Consider the following 14966-nt stretch of genomic DNA (forward strand, 5'->3'; position numbering starts at 1 on the left):
GATGGGGTGGTGGTTGGTTTTTTGTAGTAGATAGAAGCTCACTTGAATATAGGAGAATTGATTTGCTCATGAAGCTGCCATGAGAGTACTTTATGCTCTGAAAAAGTTGAACTTGAGTTCATTAATGCGTAGTGCCAGATTTGATTCAATAAGTTGAGGTAGCATGGATACGGAATCATTAATGCCATCTACTTATCTCTTCCCAGTTTCTATTCCAAATATCTGATTTCATCAGATCTAGATTCATCTCCCTTAGTTTAAGACTCTGCTTCCATTCCCTCGAATCTTAATTATCACAAATCATCTAATCATTCTCTAATTTAGCCAAGTACTATACAAATCAATATTCATCATGACTAGGCACAATCTCAATCTAAGTGAATCAAACATTAAGAGCATGATGGAACAATTTGGTAGATTGTAACTCGGGTCTGAATGACACCATAAGAAATGAAGCATTGAGGTTCTATTAGATGTCATTTCACGCAGAATCTGTCGTAAAATTGCCCTCTGAGTAAAATGGCAAATATTTATTCAAAACTAGAGAAGAGTCTCACTTTGAAGATAATGTAGGAGTATAAGTGAAGTACAAATGCAGTAATAATGTGTACAAAGATTTACTCAGAAACTTACAAACCAGTTTACTTACAAAGATATAGCAACCATGAGATTAAACTGTTACACATAACAAGACACCTCAAAATACTCCACTATTGCCACCGACTCAATTGTCCATCTCAATTGACAAATAGGATACTCAACCCAGTAACTTTAAAATTTTGGAAGCTAAATGACGCAGAGTAAAACAGGGGCTACACTACAAAGAAGTCATTGCTGTAATGTATTGCCTATAGGAGTGGAGACAACATCTATTAGGAAGGTCTTTGATCATCTTAAAATATCACATCAATCTCAAATTTTACTAAAAAATACATTGTAGAGTGAATAGATATTTGTAAGTAAACTCCTTACATTTTTAACCACATTACTGAGTAGAACCCAAATTGCGCCTGATTCATTAATCAATCCACAGTCTACTCCAACACTGGTGGAAAGTTAGCTCATTGACATAGTGAATGTTAGAGGAAGAAATCATATGTTTTACATGCTCAAGATGATATTATTACCATGGGGAGAATATAATGGTACTTACAAGATGGGTTTATTCACAAAGTGAAGAAACCAGTCTGTTCTTAAATCTCATTTCATTTAAGTTTTTTCTTTGAGTGTTGGATGATGGTGAGTGACTAGTCCATCAGGGACAACATGGGACATTGTCCCTAATGAAATCAATATTTTTTTTAGAGAACCTTATTTCATACCTTAAAGATTCTATGGGTACTTGATTAAAATGAAAAATGGACAAGAATGTGTGTACATACCCTTCAGTACACTAGACTTTCACTTATACACACTAATCCTATGAATATTTTTCTGTGGAATTTTATTCGTAGATGGTGAAACGCTAAAGAATTTGAGATAATATTTGTAGTTATGGAGATATTATTTGAATACGACACATGTCTTGGTTGGAATCCCACACATGGATAACAAAATTGCAAATATATTATTCTTGCAAATTGTGAATTATTGGGTCTCCCTTAGCCTATGGTATCATACAGAGACCCCAAATTCATGTTATGTTTATAGATCCTCTTAGTTAAATATTTTGCCACACAACTAAACTTATTTAAATCTCATCATCCTCAAAAATACAGAAATCTTTACGTATATATGTTGTCTTATAAGATTATCTTTAACACAATATATGCCAATATAAGGAGCAATATTAATCTTCTAGATATTGTACAATTTATACATAATGCTTTGTGGTATTATTTGACGAGCAAATTATCCCAAGTTATTCATTGGAAATAACTCGGACGACCGATTAGGGTTTAACTGACTATACCCTAAGTTGTCCTAGGAGCGTCAACTGGATGTGGGACTATACATACATGATAACCAATGATGAACATGTTCCATGAGTGAGTTGATACACACTCCTTTGAATCTTCTAGAGCACGAGGTGTAGCTTGGCAGCCCACGTGTTGAAGACTCCACCTATTAATTGGGTTAAATCGATCTAACGTTAATTAATCTATACGATGATATAGTTAATTAATTTGGAAGGCCAATAAAGGTTATTGGGCCATTCGAGTCATTAACTAGACTGATACATGGGTCTAAAGGGTCACATGCAAATGATATTTGGACGTCGGAAGATATACTTAAGTTTTAAGGGGTTTTATGAAAAATATCCACTTAGTATAAATAGGGGAAGGCTATGAACGAAATTCACCCAGGCTAGAATTTTTCAGGGACCTTCCCCTTCTTCTCCTTTCTACCTACACTTCCTCTCCACTCCAGAGGTGATTGGGATGACGTAACGACGACGCCGGAGATTGAACGGGGCTTGTCAACAAGAAGGAGGAGATTCGGCGTGCTGAGGATCGCGTGTATACGTCTAGAGGCTGCACTCTTGAGCAGCTCGACTCATCTCGCTCCTTTATATAAACTGTAGTATGATATTAAATGATATTCCCTAAATATATAGTAATACATATAATTAATTCAATAGCTCTATTACTCATTCTATCTCTCTCTCTCCCTTTATTCTTTTTCCCTTGACCTAATTTTTTATTCCAAAATTAAAAAAAACCTATTCTCTCTATCTCTATGAATTTGGAATTCTTAGCATGTATATGTCTCTTATTCATGAATCTATATCTAGTTAAATAATATCTTCATTATTCTCATTAATATTCTCACCCCCTTTCTTCTTCATCTTATATGTTACTCAAATAAATTCCCTATTTACTTCTTACCTAATTCTCATTATCCCTCTTTTCTAATTCCGTTCATAATTATCCTTCTTCACCATTAAATATTTCTACCTTTCTCACATATAACCTACTAATCATAGTATGATTATTACTATGTCTTCACCTTATTTCTCCTAAATTTTCATTAAAATCCAAAAAAGTATATCATGCACTACATTTATTACTATCTTGCTTCATTATAATAGTTTCTTCCACTTAAATGCTACTCTAATATCTATAAAATATACTCACCCTAGTGATCATACAAATATCCTTCCTTATAACCATAGTGCCTCCCCTTTCTCTAATTCACTCCAACTCTATCCACCATTACTTACCACTTCACATCATCTAATATTCTCTCTTACTCTAATTAATTTCTTCCACTCACTATTCATCTTCCACCCTTTATTTACCTTCACTATGATTAGTTTTATTATTTGTCTTACTTGACTCAGAACTAATTTCTCTTATCAACCTCATTAGCATATTATTCTCCCTAGCTATAGCTCAATTATTATTATTTTTTAAAAGTCCAGTCCATGTGGATAGCACCCTAATCCTACTATCAAAGTATTTGAGTGAGTTTACATAATTAAAAATTATAGTTGTTTTAGGCAAATTATTTTTACAACGACAGTAAAATAACAATGCAATTTGTATTCATCAATCATCTGTTTCTCCCATGATGTATGTATGTTCATCATAATTTATTTCATGCATTCTAATTAAAGGGATATAAAATCAACACTAAGAATCGTATAAAAAAGTTATATGTTGTGACTCCCTCTTATAGTTATGACATTCTTCCACATACCACAGAGACACACTTTAAATAGCATAGCCATACTGATTATATGATAAAATGGAGGTGAATATCCACTGAATAAGATAAAAGAGATAGGGATAAAAGGTTTTAAACATTCTGAATATGTAGTTCAAGATCATAATGAAGGTCAAACTATGTTTTGAAGATCAAGAATAGACACAATAGGAGAATGTAACTTTGGAAATTGTGAACTGATGATCCATTGTGGATCAGGTCAGTAATAAGGTATTCAATATGTAATCAAAAGTTATTTTTTAAGAAAATGGGCACGCTTTTCAGATAAGGGGTATACATAATAAAATATGATGCAATGCAATTATAATAAAAATTGAGGATATTTTTATATGTACTCAGTTTCAAATAAGTGGGAATATCCCAATATTGATGGAAAATTTATGGATCCAAATCAATAAAAGTGTGATAAAGCATCCAAATACAAAGTTATATAGCCGTTTATAAGATAATGATTTATATGGGAGTGATTTGATGGAAAAACAGTTCACACGTCCGTCAGAGGAAAATTTCAAAGGCTTATAATTGCTATACCCCAGTTTAATTTAATTTGTTATTTTTATGGAGCATACTTGCATTAATGTCTCAAATCTGAACTATATATAATGCGTTATACGCGAAGAAAGGCCATCTTACACATAAAAAAGAAAACCAATATGAAATATTTAGGAAGCTATTTTTTAAGTTGTATTATAATTTAGAATTAAATTTATTGTTTATTCACCCATTAATGTAAATCATAATAATAGAGTTATGAATTTAGACACTTTTACTACTTTTTTATAGCTAATTTTGTTGCTTAAAATTATCATAAATACAAAATAAAATAAAATAATAATATAGTTAAAAATATAAACTATGAATTTTTTTTCTTGATCATGATATTTCTTTTGTATGTTAGTTATAAATTAATGACCCTATAGTTAATAATTTGTATTGGATTTTTTTCAGAATAAAAATGATGAAGTAGACTCTGATAAAACTTGCATAATGCCATAAAGCTAATATATAAACCACCTATGTAGTGCATTGTTAAATATGAGTACTGAATAATTTAGAAAATATATAAGTATCATCAACCCACATACACTCCTGTTTATCTCCTCTTAAATTTGAGTATGTGAGATTAAGATAAAGATATAAGTTAATTATCACTATAATCATAAGATGAGCAATCTACGTCTTTGAAACCTTTAGTTAATCGTATCATGTCTCATAATATATACTTCTGGAAACATAATGTACACTACTAAGTGTTTACAAAGAGGGCTCATATGCATGCATTTATTCATCAATAATGCATATAACAAGATGTGTGGATAAATTATAAAATTATCACTATGTCATTAATCCTTACGATAATTTTACTAGTAGTGGTATATCCAAGTGATACGCTATGTATCCTACTGAATATAAACCCAAATCATGTGTCTTTGGATTACTATGTGAGATTCCAATGCATCGTCAAATCTGTAGATTAACTGAAACACTGATCAATATGGTGAAATCAGTGCTATACATATCATGATAAATTCTGTTATTTCTTGATTCATTACGACAAGTTGTGCATTATTCATGTTAATAACCTCTTAGGCACTTTCTATATTGGCCTTATGTTGGTACAGTCACTTTGACTTGACTGAGGAACATGATAAATATTTATTCATGGATTGATTTATTTTTTATTTGTAAATGACAAAAATATATGATATTTTCATACAAATATTCCCAAATGCTTCATTAATTTTTAGCAGGGAGAACCTATAACAACGATTAAGGATGACATATTTAAATGTTTGTGATTTGATGAAAATATCAATGGATTGGGGAGATCAGAATTTTGCATTGATTCAAACATAAAAGATGAAAAACTGATTTTATAAAAAGAAGAACCAGATTGAAACCAAAAATAAATTCGATAATGGAAATATCAAGGATTTGTTTTGCTTCACGTGTTCATACCTCCTCTAACTTTATATCATCAAAGCTAATCTACCTGGGCTCATTGATACTCATTGTGGGATATCTTTTACTTCATAATTGTAGATATCTAGGAAATCAATACTAAATGATCTAAAGTCAATAAGATCCTTGAGAAATTGAATATTTTTTCTAATATGAACAGGAGTAAAGGTAAATGATACATAATGCAGATAAATAATCAGTTCAAAAAATCTAGTGCATCGAAGCTATTTATGTTTAGCTGAGAAAGCGATTCCTGGGATCTAAATTCAAAAAGAATTGAGATGACAAGATTTCCACGATATAAATAAATTCAAGAGGGATGATCATATGATTTTTTCTAATATATATCAACGCCAATTGGCTGATTACTTAGATTCACTGCAATATGTCAATTTAGCTTTAAGACCAACATATAAACCTTCAATACCAGGATACTTCATCAGTGTGACACGACTTTCTCCCCTGAAGTTTTTCGTGTTTTTCTATTATAATTTCACATGTGCAAATGTCTTAAATCCTCTCATAACGAGGGCATTGTTTTAGGTAACCTAAATGAGTGCACTATTTTGTTTTTTATTCATGCACTTGTTTTTTGGTTGGGATTTTTAGGGACACAGAGGGAAGGGATCATTCCCCTTGAGACAAAACAAACGGTTAACCTAAAGCTTTATATAAAAAAAGACTAAAAATTGTACATTCTTAGTATATCACCGAATCCTTTGTCAACCATAATTAAAATACACACACCTTGATTTAGAGTGCTCATCTAGAGTTAGATATATCCACTCTGACGAGTCTATCCATAAAAGGAATCATACTGTATTATTTTGTATTTTCAGATTCTATTTCTCAGATTGTGTGGTTTGAAGGGATTATAGTTTCTATGAATGAATGCCCAAAAAGACATATGCAGACTGGCTGTTATAATTCCAGGTTAGGTATGGGATAGTAACTTCCCAATGTGTGGCTATGAATAAGAGAGATTATTTCCTCAAATTTATGATCTAAGTTTATCTATACTTATGGTATATTTCCTATGATACCAAATAAGTTCAAATACTTTGGAGAAAAGCTAAAATTCAACTGTTAACATTGCTCAAACTTCAGAGCTCTGAAATTCAATGTTTACAATTATCCCTCTCCCTATAAAGTTCTCAGTAGAATACATTTTTAATGAATTCTTTAGTGGCTGTTTTGGATACACTCTAGCCATATAACTCACTACATATACAGACACATACTTATCTCCGTGTGTATTTTATGAAAGTAAGTGTTGTCAGGCTTTTCATTAGATTGGAGAAGTGGACAACTCTAGGGTCAGAGGGGAAGGGAGGTAACATGAAACATCGATCCCGTGGACTCTTCTATTTCATAGATTTTGTACTAAATTTACTCACATGCAAGTAAGTTGCCCCTTTCGTCCACTTGTCTGCACTTTTGTCCCCACATGAATAAATAATATTTACATAAACAAAAGCCTCTCAACAGGGCCCAATCTTCAATTCTTACCCACAAGTTTGAGGGAGAATAAGACCAAAAAAGAGAAAAAAGGAGAAATGCAAAGAGAGAGAAATTGAGATAGAGATGAAGGGAGGAAGAGAGACAGAAAAGGAGAGAGGAAGTGAACAAAATGGAGAGAGAGAGAGAAGATAGGATTGTTTGATGAGTATCGATCAAGCATCTTTCAACCTGTCGGCTGGAAAGCACAAAGATCTATAATTCTTTGCTGGGTTGGAGTCAGTCAACTGTGACTTTAGATGGGTAGAACACTTTTTACGATTTGTGACATTCCAACTACTACTTTAGAGAGAGAATATATATATATATATAGTGAGAGAGAGAGAGAGAGAGAGAGAGAGAGAGAGAGAGAGAGAGAGAGAGAGAGAGAGAGAGAGAGAGAGAGAGAGAGAGAGAGAGAGAGAGAGAGAGAGGGGTGAGAGGAAAAAGAAAGAGGGACAGAGGAAAAATAGAAGAGGGAGAGAAGTGAGAGGAAAGAGGGATAGAGATATAGAGAAACAGAGGAAAAAGAGAAGTGGGAGAGAAGTGAGAGGTAAGAGAGATAGAGAGAGACAGAGGAGAAAGAGAAGAGGGATAAGAGAGAGTGAGAGAGGGAGAGAGAGAGATAGACAGAGTAAGATAAGAAGGGAGAGAGAGACAGAGGAAGAGGGAGAGGGAGAGAAGAGAGAGGAAAGAGATGGAGAGAAGAGAGAGGAAGACAGACAGAGGGAGAAGAGAGAGGGAGAGAGAGAGGAAGAGAAGAAAGAGAGGAGGGAGAGAAGAGGGAGAGGGAGAGAGAGGAAAAGAGAGAAAATAGATAAGAGGGAGAAGTGGTAGAGAGAGAGAGAAAAGAGAGAGAGGAGGGAGAGGGAGAGACAAGAGGGAGAAGGAAAGAAAGAGGGAGGGAGAGAAGAGGAGAGGGAGATGATAGAGAGAGAAAGAGAGGAAGAGAGGGACAAGGGAGGGAGAGGAGAGAGAAGCAGCTGGATATTAATCTCCGCTGTAAACTTTTGTCGGTTTTCTCCCTTTCTATAATTGGTCACCTTAGAGAGAGAGAGAGAGAGAGTACTGTGAATTTGTGTGGACAGGTCATTTTAGATAATTAGTGGTGGGCCCATCACATCGGTTCCAGATAACTACGACCGGTCGTCGGTCCAAAAGCCCGACCACGTCAATTTCCGGTCCGAACCGGCCCACGTGGCCCGGCCCAAAAGGCCAAAACCAGACCCACTCCGATAAGATCTCCCCACCCTTATCCGCCCCCCTCCTTCCCCTCATCCTTACTGTCCATCTCCCAGCCCTCCCTCAATCCGACGGCCACCAATTACCCTAAAAAAGCTGACGTGTAAAGTATCCAACGAGCCACGTCTTAAAACGTCAGCCACAAGATGCGAGTCGGTTTCCCCGACGGCTTATTTTAGAGAGGGATAAAAAGTGGCGGGGCGGGGCCCACCCATGGGCCCCTCCACCAATGGCATCGTGCGGTTGGCGATGTATCTGCCACGTGGCGATGCCTTTTTCTCTCTCTATCTCTTCATCCTATATAAATATCGTTCACAGGAGGAAAGCGCCGCGCCTCGTTGTTCTTTCTCCTCCTTCCACAGATATTTTCTCGTTGTTCTCCCCTCCTCATCCCTCTCGCTTGAATCCTCCCGATCCGCCTGCTCGATCGTTGAATCGAGGAGAAGATTTCGCTAATTCGCGTGCTCGATCGTTGAATCGAGGAGGAGATTTCGTTAATTCCCGATCCGCCAGCTCGATCGAGGTTCGATTCGGAGTTTCTCGTGATCATGGATGTTTCGGCGGTAGGGAGGCAAGCTGGCGTGGGCGGATCAGAGAGGATGATCCTCCAGGTGCAGAACGGGCATCCGCAGATCGCGAGGCGAACGAGGAGCAGCGCCGCCTTGCCGATTTCGCGTTTGAAGTGTCGCATCGCCCTCGGATCGACGTGTCGCAGGGTTGCGATCGGTGTGCGCGCCGCGGTTCGGCCGGAGGAGGCGAAGAAAGTTGGGGGAAGGGGGGAGGCCCTCCGGCGGTCTACGGTGCGTTCTTTTTCCTCGTCTTGATTTCGGTTGTTCGGATGATTTTTGCCGCTATTTTTCTCTTTTTTCTAATTTTTTATCATGAAAAGTGTATAAAGACTCTGGATTACAACTTTCTCCGATTCGGAAACTTCAAATCCCACTTTTTCCCCTCTGGATTACAACTTTTTTCTTGGTTCAGAAGAAAAATCCAGAGTGACTAGGTTTTTTTTTTTTGGCGGTCTCCTTTAACGGAATACTTGAGGATAATTATAACAGAGACTCAAGAGCGAAAGATATACACCGGAAGGCCAACTTTTTCGCTGGATTCAAACTCTTTCTTGCTGTGGAAAAATTGCAATTTTGTCTCTCTCGAGATTTGCTGATTTCAATTTCTTCGTTTCTTCGGGCAGGTGGATCGCCCTCAGCTGTTCGTGGGGCTTCCTGCGGACGCAGTCTCGGACTGCAACACGGTGAACCACTCAAAGGCCATCGCCGCGGGGCTCAAAGCTCTGAAGCTTCTCGGCGTCGACGGCGTAGAGCTGCCCGTCTGGTGGGGCATCGTGGAGAAGGAAGCCATGGGCAAGTACGACTGGTCTGGGTACTTGTCTTTGGTGCAGATGATACAAGACACAGGGCTCCTCATCCGCACGTCCCTCTACACGCACTCGTCGTCCGATCCCGCCATCCCGCTCCCGCAGTGGATCACCGCCATCGGTGACTCAGACCCCAGCATCTTCTTCACGGACCGCACCGGCAATCTCTACAGAGACTGCCTCTCGCTCTCCGTCGACGAGCTCCCCGTCCTCCATGGCAGGACCCCCCTCCAAGTCTACTCCTCTCTCCTCCAAAGCTTCCGTGACAACTTCCACCCATTCCTGGGCTCGACTATCACGGTAACCGAACCTATCGATTGGGTTAAATCAATCTATATTTAATTAATCTATCTGTTGATATAATTGATTAATAAGGTTGGTCAATAAATGTTATTGGGTTAGATCGATCGGGTTACATAAATGCTTAATTTATCAATTGGGTTAAATCGAACCTTCATTACTGACAGGATATTTTGGTGGGGCTGGGCCCGGATGGTGAGCTCAAGTACCCGTCCATGGCGGGCCAACGGAACCGGAAGCCGAGCGGTGCTGGGGAGTTCCAGTGCTACGACAAGAACATGCTGGCCCATCTGAAGCGTCACGCCGAGGCCAGCGGGAACCCGTGCTGGGGGCTGGCCGGGCCGCATGACGCGCCAGGGTACAGCCAGGCGCCGGACTCGGCGGCCTTCTTTCGGGACGTGGGGGGGTCATGGGAGACTCCCTATGGGGACTTCTTCCTCTCTTGGTATGCGAACCACCTCGTCTCGCATGGGGACCAGGTTCTGTCCATGGCAGGGGGCCTGCTGGCGGACCTGCCCGTGCAGGTCCATGGTAAGGTGCCGGTGCTGCACCCCTGGTCAAGGACCCGGGCCCGCCCGGCGGAGCTGGCGGGGGGGTACTACAGTGCCGGGGGCCGGGACGGGTACGCGGCAATGGCAGAGGTGTTTGCGCGGAACGGGTGCGGCGTGGTGCTGCCGGGCATGAACCTGTGCGACGGTTTGCAGCCAGAGGCAATGAAGGCGAGCCCGGAGGCTCTGTTGGGGGAGATGATGAGGGCGTTCAACAGACGGGGCGTGGGGGTGTGGGGGGAGAACCAGTCGGCCAGGGGGAAGAGGGAAGGGCTGGAGAAGATCAAGGAGACGCTGGGGAAGGGGGCAGTGGGAAAATTCACTTACCAGAGGATGGGCGCCTACTTCTTCTCGCCGGAGCATTTTCCGGCCTTCACTCAGTTTGTGAGGAGCCTGGACTGGACCGAGCTGCCCGCCGAGGACTTGCCCGTAGAGGGTGATGCAGGTATTCCTCTCTCCGTCTCTGCCTCGGATACGACCAATGCCCGAGAGATGCAGACAGCCTGATCTCCATCGACCCACCAGGTTTCTCTCTCTCTCTTGATCTCTCTCTCTCTCTCCTTGTAAATAAGCTGGCCTTGTTTATCTCCGTGATGGTGTTAGCTCTGTAGATGTACCCGGACGAGGAATATAATCGACTGCCGAGAATGCTCCATTTGAAGAACCCCTCTCTCTCTGTCTAATTCTCTTATCCTTAATCATCATCGTCATCGTCATCTGCTTCTCCTTATTCTCTATCTCTCTCTCATGGGTCATCTCTTCTTGTTTGGAAAGTGAAAAACTGGATGACGGATGATGAATGGATGGGAATTATAGTAATACAATGTTGTATAGATGGTGTAAGTATTTAATATTGCCTATCTACTGTTCTCTCTCTCATGGATGATGATGATGGTAAGTCAGCTATGAAATCGGATGGGTGAAGACTATTTCCTAATCGTCAAGGTCATCTATGATTTAGGCATGACGAGGGGGATGATGACTTGGTACTATGGGCTTGGATTTTTGTATGAATGTCTCTCTCATTCTATCCCACAGCTGTCTCTTTTTTCTCTCTCATCTCCTACAGCTGTCTCTCACGTCCTCTCTCCCATGTCTTCTTCTCTTCTTTCTATCCTTTTACTTTTTTGGCAACTTATCACTTTACTTTTTTTTCCTTCTCTCTATTCCCTCCTACATAAGCCTGGTTGTATCTGGGAAAACAATTGGCCCTCTCTCTCTCTCTCTGTGTTTATCTGGTTGAGGAGATTGTCATCCCTGACGTCAGACGACATTGACAATCAACAAAAATACAAGAATACTGCTATACACTGTTTGGGATAAAACATTTTTTGGGATGTTTGGACATCTAAGCCAATTCCGAATGTGTTCTCTGATATTCTTCCCCTTCTGCATGGTTCATCTTCTTATGAGGAACCAATCATAGTCTTAGTCAAAGGTTTCTATTAAGGAGTCAGCAACTCGCAGCCCAGTCAGTAACTGCCTAGGCCAATTGGACTTAATATAAACCTTTGCCAACAAATGGCCATGTACCCCACACTCGTTAAGAGAACTAACGGACATGATTCAATCTAGGTTCAAAGATAGTTGAGAGGAAAGACAAATGATCAGAAAATATATCAACAGCCTGGATTACATCTAGACATAGCTTTTTACTCATAATGCGAGGATTAGAACATAGAAAGTTTCCGTGAGAAATGTAATATATTATGATATAAATACACATGTAATGCTATGATTCACAAAAAGTAATGCTCCTTTAAGTTTCTCTCATCTCTCTCCTCTCTCTTGTTGTTCTTCTTGAGTCTGTTTGATTATTTACAAGGTATCCAAGCTATCCGACGGTCAAGATGGCTGAAGTGAATTCTCTCCCCATTGCACCTTCTGTGATCTTCAAGTCAGATTTGTATGTCTCCTGAAGGAAAAGTCTCAGCAATAATCCCAAATAGTGCCCTTGAATCTCAACAATGAAAATTATAAGATATCGAAGAGTTCAATCTGCCTCTTCTAAAATCTGAAGAAGTACATGAAGAAATATCTCCCCAATTTCTATCCCATATTCATAAGGAAACACATCTGAACATCTTGAATTAAAGAGTTGGAGGACTGCTCAACAAGATCTTTGGTTTCTTCTTTCACCCTCTCTAAATACGTAAATCCCTACATAAGCAAAGCAATATTATCAAGAGAACCATGGGAGATATTGGAAAATATCTACCCCTGCAGGAATCAAGCTGGGGTGATGGAAATTCACCTGTCATTATATGATACAAATATAGGTATAATAACTACAGATGAATCTCTGAAAATATTAATCATTGAATAACTTGAACCAGTCATCAAGTGAAGCATCTATGATCTTCACTTTCTTGAGAGGAGGAATCATGATTAAGTATGCCCACTTTGGAGTCATCATTAATTCAAACACCAATCATATTAAGTTTGATGAAATTATGACAAATCTAAAAGCTCATATGCACATCTAATGTACCAAAAAGGGGTAAACAGAAATATTTTTCCTCCAGAAGCCAAAAACATCAAAACACAACGGTACCAGTCATCATAATACACTCAGAGAAGGGATTATAATCAAACCAAAGGCTTATGTCAGATCTTTGGCCAAGGATGAGGAAGAAGCAGAAAACACAGGTCAACCCTGATGCCAAATTTGTTCACAAATAGGGCATAAAGGTAAGGAATGTCATGAAAAATTTTCAAGAAAATTTCAATTCTGACAGCATGTCAACTAAAATACAATTACAATGGTACAGGTTTAAAAATCGTAGCTATTGGTTCTTCAAAAAATGCAACATATGATAAAAAAGTTGATTTAAAAAATATTCTTTATGTTCCTGAAAGAATCAAAAAGTTTCTATCTATTCAAAAGTAACTTCATATAATGCTGTTTATGTCACATTTCAAGCTTATTCTTGCCTTGTGAAGGATAATAAAACTCATCAATCCTCCTACAAGTAACAAAAAAGGACAACCTCTAGTAATTGGAGCTTCATCCACCAAAAAAGCAGAATACATTGTGAGAAACTAAAGATTGGGGTTAATACCATGTTTTTTAATGTTTTTCATTTATACAACGATATCAATAGTTTTCCTTATCAGCATAGAATAAGTAATGGTTGAATCTATTTGGGGGAAACTATTGAAAAAGGCATAATTTAGGTCATTTTTATCTTTTAGGCTATTTCAATTAACCTAATTTATCAAAATTTCATAAAATAATTTTAGAATATTTATGGAATTTTCTTGTGGACAATAATAATTAACTCTATTTAAGTTACTCAAAACAATAGTTTAATAGAGCTGAGTGATTGGGGATCATTCCAAGAAGAGTGAGTGGAATGAACTTTACAGTTGTAGATTGCAGCCGAGGTGGTGATTGATATGCACATACAAGTGGCATAGTGGGGAAATGTAACGGTCTTATTACTAATGATAGCAACGGAGAGTAGGCGGGTATGCGCCAGAGAATCGAGGAGTTTAGTTTATAGCAGCATGTGTGATGGTGAAACCTTGGCTATCCTCAAAGAAGATAACCTAGGAAAAAGGATATCACACTAACCTCGTCATCACAAGTCTTGATCAGATCATTGTTCCTTCCATAATTTGCTCTTAAAACTTAATATTAGACCCAAATGAGATTTTGAATTGAGAAAATATGAATGCTAATGATAGTTAGGAATAAATTGAAGGGTTACTTTTTTATATTGATGGATTGGTCTATTTATGGATCTGATACTATAAATGGATAAGTGAGGCAAAAAAGAATTACTCTTAAATTTTCAGCCCAAAACTCCTTGTGTATTGTTAGATTTCTTTATAGTGCGAGCTAAATGGGTCATTGATTATTTCTCTCTCCTCATCATTTCTCATCAGTGTCGCACATAATCATCATATTTAAGTCGCGAAAGCGGGAGCGGCCCCACCTACTTCAGTTAAGCTGGAACCGAAAAAGACCTGGTTCCACAAACATGAGACACACAGAAGGTATGGGACAGTTCACCACGGGTTTCTTGAAGATTCTGCATCATAATTCCCTTTTGATGACATTATTAAAAGATGTGCCTTTTGATAAACTCAAAATGAGGGTTATATTTGTGTTGCTGATGCTTTTGAGTTTAAGCAATATATTTTGAAAATTTCATACTCATGTAATTAATGAAGATCCAAGAGAGATGACAGGAGATACATATAAAACAAGTTATAGTGGGGTGAGGGAAGATGTATTTCACTTTTTGATAAGAATGGGAGAACATGATGGATGAGAACAAAAAGATGCCATAATGAGAATATCGAGTAAATAAATTGGTTGACGTCAAGAATGATTAAATTAGGTGAGAAAATGATTGTCACTTTTT

General features: G+C 38.4%; 1 protein-coding gene across 2 annotated transcripts; it reads left to right on the top strand.

The window, feature by feature from the left end:
* Window positions 1-8692: 8692 nt before the first annotated feature.
* On the top strand, window positions 8693-11453 carry LOC144706924 (inactive beta-amylase 9-like). 2 transcript variants are annotated; one of them, XM_078580014.1, is made up of 4 exons: window positions 8693-9170; window positions 9563-10045; window positions 10213-11118; window positions 11205-11453. In XM_078580014.1, the coding sequence occupies exons 1-3, from the start codon at window positions 8919-8921 to the stop codon at window positions 11098-11100; spliced, it is 1623 nt and encodes a 540-aa protein (XP_078436140.1). In that variant the 5' UTR covers window positions 8693-8918; the 3' UTR covers window positions 11101-11118; window positions 11205-11453. The 2 variants fall into 2 exon arrangements, with proteins under 2 accessions (XP_078436140.1, XP_078436139.1); XM_078580013.1 differs by having other exon boundaries at window positions 8694-9170; window positions 11197-11453.
* The last annotated feature ends 3513 nt before the right edge of the window (window positions 11454-14966 follow it).

This window comes from Wolffia australiana, chromosome 8, assembly GCF_029677425.1.
Source record: "Wolffia australiana isolate 7733 chromosome 8, ASM2967742v1".
In the NCBI taxonomy this organism is placed as follows: domain Eukaryota; kingdom Viridiplantae; phylum Streptophyta; class Magnoliopsida; order Alismatales; family Araceae; genus Wolffia; species Wolffia australiana.